At 25.8% G+C, this 16,798-nt stretch overlaps 1 protein-coding gene across 2 annotated transcripts; it reads left to right on the forward strand.

Moving 5' to 3' along the window:
- The first annotated feature begins 12,848 nt into the window (after positions 1–12,848).
- LOC132919872 (palmitoyltransferase ZDHHC3) lies at positions 12,849–15,717 on the forward strand. 2 transcript variants are annotated; one of them, XM_060981771.1, is made up of 5 exons: positions 12,849–13,280; positions 13,774–13,913; positions 14,013–14,142; positions 14,212–14,373; positions 14,621–15,717. In XM_060981771.1, exons 1-5 carry the CDS (start codon positions 13,162–13,164, stop codon positions 14,838–14,840), a joined length of 771 nt encoding a protein of 256 aa, XP_060837754.1. In that variant the 5' UTR covers positions 12,849–13,161; the 3' UTR covers positions 14,841–15,717. The 2 variants fall into 2 exon arrangements, with proteins under 2 accessions (XP_060837754.1, XP_060837755.1); XM_060981772.1 differs by having other exon boundaries at positions 14,028–14,142.
- The last annotated feature ends 1,081 nt before the right edge of the window (positions 15,718–16,798 follow it).

Consider the following 16,798-nt stretch of genomic DNA (forward strand, 5'->3'; position numbering starts at 1 on the left):
TTCATAACAAATTAACAAAGATAATTGATCAAATACAACCTTTTTATTATTTTAATAATATTTACGAATATAAATTCAGCATGTAATTTTAAGAATTAATGTATTTGAATTAATAGAATACTTATAGATACGTATAAGCTATAATAGCGCGTGGGCGTGGCTGTAGCTCTCCACAAAATTTCAGAAAATATCAAAATATTTTTTTTTTTTTAGTAAACTTACCAAGTAGGATATTGAAATTATTTTTTCAAAGCTTTAAAATGTTATATTTCACAACTCGTATAGCTTAACTTAATTATACCAATGTCCATAATCTTACAAGGGATCTTAATATTTACCTTTTATATACACGTAGTTACGATTCGTAAATACCTACATGACACATGTATATGTAATATGTGGCCACGCGAGTATACGCCTAAATTATAATTGACATTCCGGGAATAGGTATTTTTTCAATTCTTTTTGAGTTATTGATTTTCACTGCAATTACTTCTTTAGAACTTTAGATAGTATTATATTTAAATGGTTGACATAACTACATAAGCGATAAGCGCCTAATCGAAACAAGATGTACCTACTTAATATCATATTTTATAAAAGCTATTATAAAGCTATTAAACATCTAGTATCTGGCAATCTGGGTGTTTTCTTCCAGATATTAAATTTATAACTGTATCATTGAAAAGCGCTAAATTTATAGTATTTTATACAATGATATATTATTGATGTATTATTGGATGCAATCGCAATATTTATTTTCTTTCATTTTTTTAACCACGAACGACATGGAAAATTTACGATTAGTAGAACCATTGCCTAATGTAGTTACTAGTTAGCTTAAATCTGGGTTCACAGCTACTTCGTCCTTCGTGTCGTGTTCCAGGTTCCTTGTAATGTATTTTGATTGACTGTTGTAATTATGGCAATATGGCATTATTCATTAACCATGATCTACCAATAGTACCAACTACCGTCACTGTGATCAAGTTGGACAGAAATCAACATGGTACGACAGACGACATAACTGTGCATACAGTTTTACTGCTTTAGTAGTTTAGTAGGTACCTATTAGAGTAAATTTACCTTTTGTAATGATTGCTCATTGCTCACATATCATTGTATTTGTATAACAGCTTAAAAAAAAAAATAAATAACGGTCAGGTTATCGCACGCATGTATTTTGTATTATTAACACTGATAAAAGGGACAATTCGTATTGTAAGTTTCACCCCTCCCCCCCACCAACTTTAGATACCTGGTTCGTTTTAGTCGGCGAATTTGTCATTTTTACATAATAGTTGGCAAGTCAGAAATTATGATTTTATTATATTTAATGATTATATATGAATATTTTTTACAGTATGATTTATATACCATTATCAACTAATTTTGTGTATACCACGTAAGTATATTAAATAATATTTTTTCTATGCTGCTGGTGATCCATATATAGGTACAACCGCAAACAACAGAAAGTTTCAATTCGTCGAAACCTATTAGAGGAAAGTCAAATTCAAATTGATTTATTGAATACAGAATTAAATTTATAGAATATACCTATAATATTATAATTTTTGTTTTATTGTTTTACTTTGTTAGTATCCAATAAATTGTTAAGAGGATGTCAGTGCACTGTTTGTTTTCTCTATCTGGTCCATATACAACATAGACAAAACACATTTTATGCAGAATCATTATTTTTTTTGTTTTTGAGTATCTACCTAATCTTAGAGTAAAATCACCCATTACAAAAACGATAGAAAATAATATTTTTGAGGGTATGACATATCGATTTGTCTAAATATTGTCTCAAACAATTTAAACATTGAAAATTTCGATTTTTTTTTTTTTTTTTGAAAGTCGAATATAAAATCAAATAACAATAAAATATAAAACCTATATTACATAATTTGCTTAAAAATATTAATAATATTATCCTTTATAAATTTGTAATAAGTGATTTAACTCTAAGACTATACTCAAATCATAATAATTTTAGGTAAAAGTATTTATCTATGTTGCGGATGGAGTCTAAGTGAGAAAATAATTTAAGCATAAAAATAGGGTGAGCATGCTTAAAAATTTACCTTATATATAGTATACTTTATATGAAATATTTTGTGGCGGGTGGCACGGTGCAATAAACTATTAGCCATGTCTAAATTTGCTAATATATATTAAATATATGCATACGTTAATTTTTTACTAAATCCTTCTATTTGTAGATAATAAATAAATATTTTAATTTCTAAATACACTTACTATAGCATTATTGAATAATAATTATGCTATAGTATAAACATTTTTCATTCTGACATCTATGCTATTAAACTTTTATATTAAGCTCCTAAAACATCATAAGACATCAGTACATCACTATTAAAAGACCTTTTTTAGTGACCAAATTTTTGTGGGATTTATTTAGGTACTTAACATTTAATTCGTAAAAACCAAATTGTAAAATAAAATTATCTATAAATTAAATATTGACAAGCCGATAGCTTATGATTTTAAGGTCTCGTTTCCAAAATCTAAATGCGTTATAATTATAAATAGGTAACATACTAACATCGCAAACGCAAATACCCAATATTGTACACATATAATATGTAAATTATATAATATATTAAATACGTCCATCGTCCATGGTATTAGTGCATTACCAATACAATAATACAAACTTATTAAACTTATTTTTATAAACGCAAAATTACACTTTTAACAATATTTTTAGCTCAAAATAAGCTGGAGGTGCTAAGCACCCTCTGGCACCCCCGTGGACTGCATGTGTGACAATGGCGATGTTATTGTTTTAAAACATACATACTTTTGAATTTTATACATTTATAATTTATATACCTAGTGCCCTAGTATATACATATGTAGGTAGGTTGTATCTCAATAATTTAATGTAATGTATAGGTACGTATATTGTATATTTGTATATAATCGATGAATTGTCGCATTGAACATAGGTTAGGTTAGAAGTTAGAATACAATAAGAATGCTTACCACGTATTGTAATTATTGTAGCCCAAGCTAGCATGTTAAAATGAGATGACTTGATGACGAATACATTAAAAATATCTATTTCTATTTAACACGCGATGGAAATGTATTATGTATTATTATCGATAGGTATATGCCAAACTGCCAAGTAATATCTAATTGTATTTACTATTTATGCGGCTTGATAGCTAACTCATGATTGAACTACGATACATTTATTTATAATATATATATTGATTAATTAGTAATTAAATCTCATCTGAGTTCAGAAAATAAACTGCCAGCTTTATTGACAACTAGTTTATTTTTATAGATATTTTATTTAAAATAATATTAATTTAATTAATTTTTTTTTTTTATTCAGCTCTAAAACAGGTGTCCTAATAAATAATTATAATGAAAAGGTATAAAGTGGTAATGCGCTGCTATATGCCTATACATTTGGTGACGAGTAGGTCACTTTTATAGGTCTGTTGAATTTGAATTTGAATTTAATTTTAAAGATATAATTCGTTTTAAACAGAAAACTATTCTAAGCGGAGATGGTATATTATATACGTTCAGTTGCGTAGTTACGGGGGGGGGGGGCGCAAAGCGGGTGCTTGCCCCTCCAACCTCCCTGAAAATTAACTTTTAAACAAAATTTGGTAATTTAAAAGAACTGTATATTCAAGTTATATAAAAAGTTGCATAGTATATTATATACTATATTATATATTATATTGCATTGTACTATTTTATTATTTTCATTTACTGAAATTAATTACTAATTACTACCTATATGGCTATATTCTATATGCTTGTGTATTTGACGTTATATAGGTAATCCATAATTATTATGAACAATTTTGAAATTTCCCCCCCCCCCACCAACTAAAATTCCTAGCTATGCCACTATATACTTTATAGAAATATTGTGAATATACATTTATTTTTATTTTTAATGAGTAAAATAACAACTTATTAAGAAATTATTAATTCAATTTTCAAGGATTTTGACCCATTTATCAATTTTTGCTATTAAAAAACACTAATAAAGCACGCAAATATAATTGTCTATAAAGAGCTCAAAATGAATTACAATTATTTTAAAATTATACCATTTACAGAAAAAATGATAATATAAATACTTAGTAAACATTTTAAATTTTACGGCTATTTGTTTTTGAATTTTAAGAAAATAAAAAATCACTTTTGTTGAAAACTGGTTAGCGTAAAAGATTAAGAACATAATGATTTTAGAGGAATTGTAGCCAATGAAATCAAAATGTGTACAATCACATATTCACATGCAAACATTTGTATTTATTATAAGACACAAATACCTAAGTAACCAATGAGTCAGTAAATTAGTAAAATATAATTGTAAGTTTCAAATTTACATGAAATAAAAATAAAATCATTAATAAAATACACAATAATTAGTAAATAAAAATATGTGTAAATTCAATGTTTTAAGTAAAGTAATAGATACTTACAATATATCTGGCAATATTAAACTTTACCCGCTTTTGTTAGTATCTTTGTAAAATAAGACCTAATATAATAACTATACTTGGAGTCTTTTTATAACCATAATCAAAGAATATTTTTTAAATATTAAATATTATTTTATTGAAATACTTTATAAAACGTTAATATTTCTCGTTTCTTGATATAAATAATTATTTAATTGGTATTTAATAAAAAAAAATGTATGCAAGGTAACTACAAGATAAGAATAACAGTGTTAGGTAATTTTCCACACCAACTTTATTATTAAACGACGTACAATAACATTGTCCGTATTGTTTAATAATTTTATGAGGTATTACACGAGGCGCGTTTTTTTATTGTGGTGTCCCCAGTAGGCCTAATCCACATCGTAAGCGAGAACGCATCATATGCAGGGGCGTATTTAGGTAGGGGCTTTGGGTTCAGTTGTCCAGAACGGCAAATTTTTATTTCGTACTTTATGAGTACTGGCGCAGTAACGTCAATCATTAATATTTTTTCACAACATATGTGTGCCATAGAGATATTAAATACTATAGTATTTATATAACATGGTATTCTATGGTATTAACAGTTTGACCACTATTGCGCGGCGTAGAAGTTTTTAATTTTTTTTTAATGGGGGGAGGCGGCAAAATATGTGTTGCTCTTATCCTAAAATTCCTAAATACACAACTGATCATATGAATGCATTCAAATAATAAAAAAAAAAATATACAATAACTTAAACTATGTAGGTGTTAATAATATTATATAATATAAAACGGGTAATGTGTATAATATATGTGTGTTGCCGGCCGGCGATAGTGAATGTGTTGGATGTGGATGAGAGATGAGCGCTAATGCGTAAAGGGGGGACAACTAAATTAAGATGAGCTTCTTATTGATGCTGCCAATTTTCCTTCGGGTTGAAACGAAGCCGAGTGCCGACACATTTCCCATCAGCTTCGTGACAAATTCTTCTTCACTAATAAATATTAAATAATTATATATAGTATACTGTACCGTCTGTACCTACTACGATTCTAAAAGTTATAATATAATACAAACAAATACTTTGGACAGTTGATTATCAGTTGAATTTCTTTTTGCTGCTGCCAATCTTCCTCCGGGTTGAAACGAAGCCGAGTGCCGACACATTTCCCATCAGCTCAATGACAAATTCTCCGTCGGTGGGTAGCCCATGATCCAGCCAAATGTTCGGTTCCTATAAAACTTCAAATAATGTGCTAATTAAATGTAATTTAAATTTATAGTAAAATTTTAATGTTTAAGAAATCTATGTTGGTGTTCTTTTATTTTTGAATTTAAATTAATTTGAAATTTTATATTCATAATTTATTAGTTAAAAATGTAAACAAGAACTAAAAAGATTATAGTATATTGCAGTTTAACTTTCTGTTCGGTGGCCACCTTTTTAATTCCTCACTCTCTTTTATAAGAAAGTTAAACAGCACAATAACTATAAAAAATATAAATTTAAACATACACAAAGACAAACTAGCTTTGTGATAAGAAAAAAAATTGAAAAAATTGGTAATTTATCAACGTATTAATAAAAAGAACACCTAAAACCGTAGTACAGTATATTATCTGAAAATAAACCATAAAAATTAAATATAATTTAAGTAAATATTCATAATATACTGTACTACTGTTCAAAAAATTATAGTATTAAACAAACACAGCCTTGCGACATTTATTTTTGTTATTCAGATGAGCTTCTTAATGATACTGCCAATCGTCCTCCGGAGTGGTGCACCGTCGCCGAAGAAACTTCAAATTTTCTTCATACGATCTTCATCATGATTCTAAATGGGAGTAAAAAGACATTTTATGAAAATAAACAGCACGAAATGAAAAGGAGAGTACTTGTCATGTACTGAAGACTGTTGTTTAACGACTGTTCATTAAGACTATTATAGAATTGTTAATCGTCTTGGACGAATGTCATCGATTGTATCGTATGGCGTATGCCACAGATGACGAATATTATAATATGATAAATCTATGGTTTTTTTTTTTTTATACAACTCTTTGTGATATTATACGATCTATTTTAGCTGTTTGACATATTAACGTAAAATTGAAACATATAAACTATAGACCAAATCTTTATATTTAGATATTGCAAAGTATTAATATTTTATTCTAATGAAGATGATTACAAATTATTTAATTTAATCTATAAAAATAGTAAACTAAACAAAAATAATTATATTATTATATATATTTAAAAAAAAAGAATTATGATTAATATCGTTATGTTTCTGAGTTATTATTTCTGCATTATTTTGGTTTTAATCACGCAGTGCTTTAACTTAATCTTACATATTCTTACATGTAAACTTACATATATATATCTGAAGACACCTATATCATAATAGAAACAAATTCATACATTTCCTATATTATGGTTTCATGTAACAAATAGTACCTAGTCAATGCTTTGAGAAATTCAATTTTCAGTACCATTTTACAAAATAATCAAAAATTACATTAAATTAAAGATAAAGAAGTAATTATTACAGTGTTGCTTTATACAATAGTGATTAAGTTTATTACTGTAATTAGTGTGTGAAATTTGAATTTGAAAGAGACAGTCAGTCAACCTTCATTAATAAGTATAATTTTGATGTATTATGACTTATAATATTATATGTTGATTGATATTGCTAAGTATTTTATTTTTTTTTTTGTGTAAAGTTTGACAAGCTACATTTTTCCCGAAAACATTGCATTTATCATAATTATTATTATAATATATAATATAATTTATACCGTATTATATTCTTGTTATATACCTACTTTTGAGTTAATAGGTAGTAGGTACAACCCTTTCGTAAAATAATTTGAATAAATAATATCTTAAGATTAATCTACGTATTTCAAAAATGGCATTGTGTATGTATAGTATAACATGTACAAACAACTTTTATGTCCCTACAAATAATGTTTTAAATAATAACAAAATATCGTAAATATACATAATTTCAAAATATTTTGAAAAAATACTATTTGTAAGAAATACTCTCATAAGAATTTAATTAAAGTTTTAAATATCTAAGATTATTCGTTTTTGAACTATAACAAAATATAAAAATTATTTGAGAAAAAATATTTATTTTTAGGGTGGGTGTATAATAAACATTTAATAAGTTATAGATATAATACTGAACTTCAAATAGTCATAAAAAATAATGTGACTTTCCAGTAAACATATTATTTTTGTTTTAGGTTAAAAAAAACTAATGAGAATTCCAATATAATATTTTTAAATTGTAGATATACAAAGAAAATATTTATATGAATATCTAACGAAAAAATTAATTTGAACATTTTATAGATTTAGCCAAATACAATCAAAATTTTAATTTTAAACGTTTATAAAATAAACCGTGACTATACATTTTTTATTACAGTAAATTAGTGAACGATTGATGAAGAAGCCTGTATTAAATTTTAAAACATATTTACATATCTATAATTTTTCGGCTTAATAAAAAAAAAAAAAATTTAATTGTTTTAAATAATGAAAATGCTTTTAAAATTATACAATTTACCTATAGAGAAATCATAATATAGATAATTGGTAAATTTTTCAAAATTCTATAATTTGCATTTTTTAATTAAAATTAAATTAATAAATTAATTTTGTCGATATTATACAAGTATATAGCGTAATAATACAATTGTTTTTTTGTGTTTTCGATATTATGACAAGATTAGAAATTTTTTATTTTATTTTACTATTAACCACCCAAAGTCCTAAATAGATCATATTTGCTACAATAATTTATGACAGAAAAGAAACTACATAATTGTCAAATAAATATACATTCGTTGCTATGTCCAGGATCCAAGGTATACTTGACGACTTAATTTTATTCTTAGCTATTTTATACATTGGACCAGTGGTCAACCTTTTTGGACTCTCGGGCCACATTCACAAACTAAAAAATGTTTGCGGGCAAGAAAAGAATAAAAATTTAATATACCTAAATTATTTACTATGCAAAAAAATATTGTTTAGAACTTTAAATTAAAAAAAAAATTCGTCGTTTTAGAATTTAAAGCGGGCCGTAGACATTAGCTCACTGGTTGCCGGCCATTGCATTGGACGATTGGAAATAAAATATAAGTCTGTCATCCAAGTATAGCAGCTTGTACACGTCAATAAATATTTATTTTAAATATAAAAGATAAATTTAATATTCCATAATTATGGGAAAATTAACTTACGTAAGTATTCTTCGACGTTGTTCGGCGAAATCGAGGTGTACCACATTTACAGTTCAAACGTGCACCATCACCGCCGAAGAAACAGCTAGCTCTTATTTCTTCATTCGTCTTCTTTGCGCTTCAGAATGAAATTATTAAAATACTCTATAAAAATGAGAACACTTGTCATACACTAAAGACTGTTGTTTAAAGACTGTTCAATAAAACTATTAGAATTATTAACAGTCTTCTACGAATGACGACGATTGTCGATTGCCACGGATGATAAATATTGTAATAATGTGATAGATCATATGTTTTTTTTTTATAGAACTATTTGTGATATTATAAGATTTATTTTTATATCTCAGCTGTCTTGCATACGAAACTTTTAATTAATTTCATACGTAAAACCATAATAATTGTATATCCTGAATTTTTTTTTTAATTTTAATTTTATTATTTCAATAGTTTTTTGGTAAAATTTTTCACCAAAAAATAAAACCATATAAATATGGTAATATTTCCAGCTTTTTTGTTTTTCCGATATTATGGCGAGATCTGAATTTTTTTAATTTAATTTTACTATTTAGTATTTACCAACCAAAGTACCAAATAGATCATATTATTTGCTACAAGAATTCATGGCAAACAGAAAATAAACTACATAATTGTAAAATCATTATACATTTTTCGCTACGTCCAGGATCTAAGGTGTACTTAACGACTTTATTTTATTCTTGGCAATTTCATCATTAATGCATGATCGGTAACCTTTTTGAACTCGCAGGCCACATTCACAAATTAAAAACAGTTTGCAGACCAGATAAAAATGAAAATTTTATATTCTTAAATTGTTTACTATGGAAAAAAATATTGTCTAGAACTTTAAAATAATAAAATATAAATAAAAAAAAAATGTCAGTGTTTTAGAATTTAAAACGGGTCGTATATACAATAACCCGCCGGTTGCTGACCACTTCATTGGACTGGACGATCGAATATAAAATATATGTAGGTCTGTCATCGGGGTAACAGCTTGTAGAAGTCAATAAAAATTTATGTTATGTATAAATAGTAAATTTATTACTACCCCCAAAATTATAGGACAATTAACCTACGTAAGTATCCTTCGACGCTTTTCGGCGAAATCAAGCTGTGCATATTAAAGTTCAAACGTGCACCGACACCGAAGAAACAGCTAGTTTATTTCTTCATTCGTCTTTTTTACGCTTCGGAATGGAATTATTAAAATATTTTATGAAAATGAAAGTACTTGTTATGTACTGAAGGCTGTTGTTTGACGACTGTTCAATAAAATTATTAGAATTGTTAATCGTCTCCTACAAATGGTGACGATTGTAGTTTGCCATGGATGATAATGTTTTTTTTTATAGAACTCTTTGTGATTTTATAGAATTTATTATTATATTTCAGCTGTCTTGTATAGGTACGAAACTTTTGGTATCTAAATAATTTCATACGTAAAATCATAATAATTGTATATTATCCTGAATTTTATTTTAAATTATAATTTTATAACGGTTATTAACGGTTTTATACGGTTTGGCTCAACTAAATGATTAATAATTTTATAAGTATTTAAAAGTTTAATCATTAAACTGATATTACATACTAAATAGTTAATAGATTATGATTTATTACATAATAAAGAAAGACTTACAAAATTAATAAAATTAATTTCTAAATACAAGCAGTTATTCACATTCGACTCGTTATATACACATGCGACTATATCATTCCCATTTCGGTACCGTCCTGTTTAGGAATAATACATACCTACTCTGCCTACTCATACTATATTTACTGATTTTAAAATTAATCGATAAGTTCTAATTAATATGTTCAGATAATTTGCGATATATATAATTATAATAAATACATCTATTTATGGTATTATGCTATTGTTATTTTATCCTATAAGTGTATAGTCAAAATATTTTGAAAATTATAATATGTATAACAAATGCAAACATTAACATTTGTTAACATTATCAAATAACTACAGTTATTTGTTTTTAAATTACTACAAAAAAACAAAAATCGGTTGAGCAGAAATAGTTATCACAGAAAAATGAAATGAATATCCAATGTCTTTATAAAAATTCAAAATTCAGACAATTATAAAAAAATATTAATGCTTCTTTTCGGAAAACTTTTTATTTTTGTTAGGGATAAAAAAAACTTATACTAGTCAGGTACTCGGCCAGTTAAAAATGAAAAATGCTATTTATACAATTAACATAAATATAAATTATTACATAAAATGGGTCTGGTAATATACTAATATGACGATTATGTATTTTCGGTCTCACGTATTTTATGCATCGCGCGTTCGGAAATAAAATATGCATACGTATTACGTATACGTATAACCTACTAGCGGGTAGCAGATTGTCCGGTGCAATAAGTATGTATTTATTTTATGTCTAAAAAAGTAAATTAAAGCTCCAAAAGTATAAAAAATCAAACTCACGTAAACATCGATTTTTTTTGTGAAACTTATTTGTGTCATATTTAATGTCCACACGTTCAGTAACCACATCGCCAACCCAGGAACACCTTTCCTCGTCCGTCTTTACCGCGTTTCGAATTGAAGATATTGAGATATTTCATAAAAATAAGCTGAACTGAACGGCATATGCGTTTAAAATATTATATATACTAAAGTACGGTTTAACGATTTGTACGTCTATTTTTTTTCTCCGTTAAAATTATTACAACCGTCAATCGTCTCCGACGAATAGCGAAGATTGATGATTGCCATAGATGATAGATTAATATGATTGATCCATATCCATAGATCATATACTGTATTATTATATTGTAATATTATTATTAGCCAGACATTAAAATTTATTCGGGAGTCTGCCGTTCTAGAGACTCAGTTGTGTACTTATACAAATTTTATATGCACGACAAGGCGGATGGCGGGGTAGATTGTATAGATGTTGTTCAGTACATTGAGACTAGGCTCATTCAAAGTTTCTGCCATTGGCATCGCATAAATTAGTAATTAGTTGTTGTTATCGATATTTTTCGCCCGTATTATTATTGAATGACACCCGTCTTCTCATTATTAATGTAAAAATATAATACAAAATATTATATACATAATATTATCAATAATCAATATTAATATAGAAAACCATCATAATTATTTTCAAAATGGATAAAAATATTAAATTATACTACATTTTCTTCAAATTTTTTTATTGCTTTACTACTTTTTTTTATGGTGAATCGCCGTCTCAAAGACCCCTAACGAGCCACCACTGCAGGTGTTAATAAGTTTATGGCATAAACAGCTTAAAACTATAATCTACATAATATTTTGAATACTTCTCTGTTAGTGTTAAATAATAATACACGAATTGGTGTCTTTAAATAATATTTTTGTAATAACTTAAAACAAAATTGATAACTATACCTATAATCGTTATTTTTCGTTAATGACGAAAAAGACAATGACTATTTACAGGTAGGTAGCTAAACTGACTGGAAGAGTGATGGGCGATGGTTAATTGAATTTTTTAAATAGATTTGGAAATATATCTTTTGATATTTTTTCTTTGTTAGTTAAATAGTTTAATATTCCTTTTAATATATTTTTCAAAACAGTCATTTCACATTTTAAATCATTAGAGATAATTTCAAATAAACTCTACGGATTGTGGAGTAAAATATAAATATGCAATTCTGAATCGAATGCATAAACAAAATAGTATTTATAAACATAAAAAAAATGTATATTGTTATAAAATTCTGTATGATTTTTGTTGGATATTAGAAGAGGGACTGATCCCATAAACTACCCCTAATATTGTGCCTACTGCCTATGGCCTATGCTACATAAACTATATGTAACTAGTGTCATCCTATAGGGTTTATTGAGTCTACAGAGTATAGAATATCGAAATATTGACTATAACTCAAGTTTCACATTCACATTATTAGTTTACTATGCACCAATATTTCTGTGAAGAAATTTACTTTGGAGGTAAAATAATTTTAATTAATATCATTATTCATGCGTTATCATTATCTCTTAGCGCTTATCACTAAATAAATTCATAAATTTATAGATACTAATATTTATTTCTTTAGACGTCCATAGTTCATGAATCATAATATATTTTAATGTATTATTAATAAATACTTATTTTACTTTTATAGTATGAAACATGAATATTGAACACTTCAGTTCGTTTTATTGTCTTGTTAATTAGTTTTAATTTATCAGTAATTTTAACAGTATGTAGACACTAGACATTGGGCAATAGGCATATTATCCTTAAGTATTCTTGGTTATCATTATTTATGATGGGAACAAAGTTTCTTATGGTCATAATCAAATAATATAGGATTTAGAAGTAATGTAATTCAAATTAGTGTAGTTAGAAACTGACAATAATGATGAAATTAGTTAATGATCCTTGTGGTATATTTTGCATATTATTCACCTATACCTCAATCATATACGCTGACTATGTAGTGATACAATGGGTTGTTTTGCACACCATGCAAGACAGGTAATATATTATTTTATTATATCTAATGATGTGTTTCTTATTTTGTTTAGTCTATTTATTAAATTTTAATACTGTTAATGAACTAACATACATTTTAACATAGTAAGGCATTTTTAATATAATAACTTATTTTTAACTTGTTAATATTTCTTTTCCTTATTAAGTATTTTACATAAAGAATAATTTCTTCTTACATTTCTGTACTTTTATATAACTCATTCCAATCCAGTTATATTATTATATCTAGGTTCCTACTTAAGAAATTAATAATCAGTCAAACAAAAACATTTTAAAATATTTGATTTTTATTCATAAGTAGGCTGCTTTATTAATATAAATGTAGTTTTTACCAATTCTTTTAAAGTAAAAGTTTAATTTTTTTTTTCAATAAATTATTTATTTACATATAGGTATATACCTATTTTTTCATTATTATTTATAATTGTTTTATACAAATTATATATTTAACACTATTATTTTATATACTTTTCAGCTTATGGGCTCCATTTCACATAGTGCTTTTCAATACATTTCTTTTGCTATTGACAGTATCACATTTAAGAGCAATGTTTTCTGATCCTGGCACTGTACCTCTATCACATACCAACGGTTCCTTTTCAGACTTACGGCAAGGTATGTTATTAAATTAAATAATTTTATTTTTGTAAATTATTAGTTGACAAATATCTATGACCCTTTCTATGACATTTGTGAACATACCTACATATAAAGTTAATGAACCTTTAGTGAAAAGAGAAGATTGGACTATGTGTACACGATGTGAAGCGTATCGGCCTCCCCGAGCTCATCACTGTCGAATTTGTAAGCGCTGTATTAGACGAATGGATCATCATTGTCCATGGTATTAATAAAAAAAAATATTTATGCAATATATTTATTATTATTTATGATAAAATTTTTTTTTACCTAGGATTAATAATTGTGTTGGAGAAAAAAATCAAAAGTATTTTGTCCAATTTCTTTTTTTTGTTTGTATTATTTCTGCATACACTATCATGTTAGTTATCATGTCATGGGTACGGGAATGCCGGCAGTGTAAACTATATGATATGGATACAAGACAAACACAAGTGTAAGTTTTTTTCTATATTTGATATAACAACTGTAATCTGTAGTATATTATACTATTATAACATTGAAATAAATATTAGAATCTCTGCTCAACTGATTTACATATTAATATAAAATATTATGTATTAATGTGATCATGCTCATTTTTGAGTAGAAGAATAAATTAAATTTATAGTATTTCTTGATTATTAGCTTATGTATTTATTTTACAATTAATTACAAAATATATTTTTTTGTTTATTTTTTAGATTACATTCAGTAATTTTAATAATGGAAAGTGCTCTTTTTGGTATGTTTGTTATTGCAATTTTGTATGATCAAATGGATGCTATTTATAATGATCAGACAACAATTGAACAAACAGTCTATAAACGTTCAAATCCATTACATAGATATATATTTTCTGTTATTTGTCGTTGGCCAAAAATATCTAGATCTACATCTAAAATTAATATTCGATCTGTATGATTTGTTTATTGTTACTTAAGACTAGTTAAATTATTAAATATTGAAATTCATATTAGCTATAGGTACATTATATTACGCAAGTAATTCATTATGCAAAGCAATTTAAACTCTGTGTTATTAAAATTGATTAAAAACACAAAATTATAAAATATTTTAATCTTAAAAATGCTAAGCAAAACAGAGATTGTATTTGATTTTACGATTTTATGTTGTTTTTTTTTTTTTTACTTATGTTTATTATGGTACAAATTACAATTATATTTTGTCATATACATATATTCTGTAAATTATATCCCCTTGGTATTTTCACATTTGTCATAAATCATAATATTCTTATTTCTTCTCAGCAGCTACATTTCTCTCATTATTAAATTTTTTCCAATTTATTTCCAAATTTCTTGCAGTTTATTGACTGATCTTATTATAACTGCTTGCTCTTCAATTTAAAATATTTATTTTAATTCTTCCTTAACTTTACTAATGTACTTTTTCCATGCACAAATAACTGTTAAATAATTGATTTATAGTAAATAAAACATTAAAAACTTAAATAAAGTTTCAAACTTATAAGAACACCTGATAATTTGTTATTACATTCAACTTTAAAATTATAAACTACTATTCTATTCTTAGGGCAAGTGAAGTGATACTAGTACCCAGTTTCTGAACTATTTTTTATTTTATTTATTAATTAGTATATCATAAAGTTTAAATGATTTTTGTTACACTTGTTTTTATTTTTATAAATTAATTTTTAAGAAATATATAAATTAACATGATTTATTTCAATTTAATGTTTACATATAATTTAAATTATTTGTATACCTAATATTTAATTTTTTAATTTTAAGAAATTGAATAAAATGGTGCCTACATATTATATTATTAGTGTAAAATTGTAAAATTATACGGTAAATATTAGTTATAAGTTTGAACGGTAAAATATCTTTTGATACAATATTAAAGTTAATTAAATTCAAGTAAACTATCTGAAAATGTATTTTATGACTATACATGCATAACTTGTACTATTAATATACAATTATTTTACCTGAAAAAAATCAAATTTATTATATAATAACTATTTTTAAATGTTGATTCAGTACCTAGTATAAATTGTTACCGGTGTTGATGAGTTGCAGTCCAATCTCTAAATTTAGTACTAGTTGCAGCCACATTTTATTTATCACTTCATATCAGCCTATCAGGGTTACCCAGGAGACACTACGAGGAGATTGGCGGAGTTGTCTCCCAAAAATTTATTTTTGTTATTATTTATTATTCTTTTTTACTGGTTGATAGGTAAAGTGATTTTTTTGAGATTATTGATTGGGCAAAAACTTAAAACTTAATGATTTAACTAACTTAAACTGCTATATTTATTTTTGTGCTAGCTTTATTATCTGTTGTCTTATAAATGCTTCTTTTTCACATATTTTCTTCGTTTTTATTCCATTGTTTCTATATTTTATATACGTCTCAAATTGAACTTCTTGTAACACATCAATAAAATTATAAAATTAAATTAGATGGAAAAGTTTTCTGGACTGCAACTAACTTAGTGCTAGAATATTACCTGGCCGCTACTCACCTATAGCCATTGTTACGATTATGATTTATAACTATTGAGTTATATGATCATAATGTGATGAACATGTATGAAGTTTTTGTATAGTTACAAAATGTTTAATACACATACTATTTATTTGATTATAAACTTTTTATTTTAATTTTCTTATATTGGATTCTATCTATTTTTTTAGTTGTTTGTATACATTAATAATTATGCAATTTTTGTGGATTCCATAATAATTATGTAATGTTAATATTTTTTAAACATGGGGATGAGTCTAACAATTTGTATAGTTCATTTCTACTTAATAAGTAATTTCTATTTTAAAATGTAGCACAAATTTTGAAATTAGTATTATATTGTTAGATTTGTGTTGTAATTTTAA

This window comes from Rhopalosiphum padi, chromosome 2 (genome assembly GCF_020882245.1).
Source record: "Rhopalosiphum padi isolate XX-2018 chromosome 2, ASM2088224v1, whole genome shotgun sequence".
NCBI lineage: Eukaryota > Metazoa > Arthropoda > Insecta > Hemiptera > Aphididae > Rhopalosiphum > Rhopalosiphum padi.

Excerpts from the sequence above, each read along its gene's own strand:
- LOC132919872 (XM_060981771.1), top strand. The coding sequence starts at position 13,162 with ATGATGAAATTAGTTAATGATCCTTGTGGTATATTTTGCATATTATTC. Across the intron at positions 13,914-14,012 it reads CTTTTCAGACTTACGGCAAG|TTAATGAACCTTTAGTGAAA; the intron begins GTATGTTATTAA and ends CTACATATAAAG. Across the intron at positions 14,374-14,620 it reads GATACAAGACAAACACAAGT|ATTACATTCAGTAATTTTAA; the intron begins GTAAGTTTTTTT and ends TTTATTTTTTAG.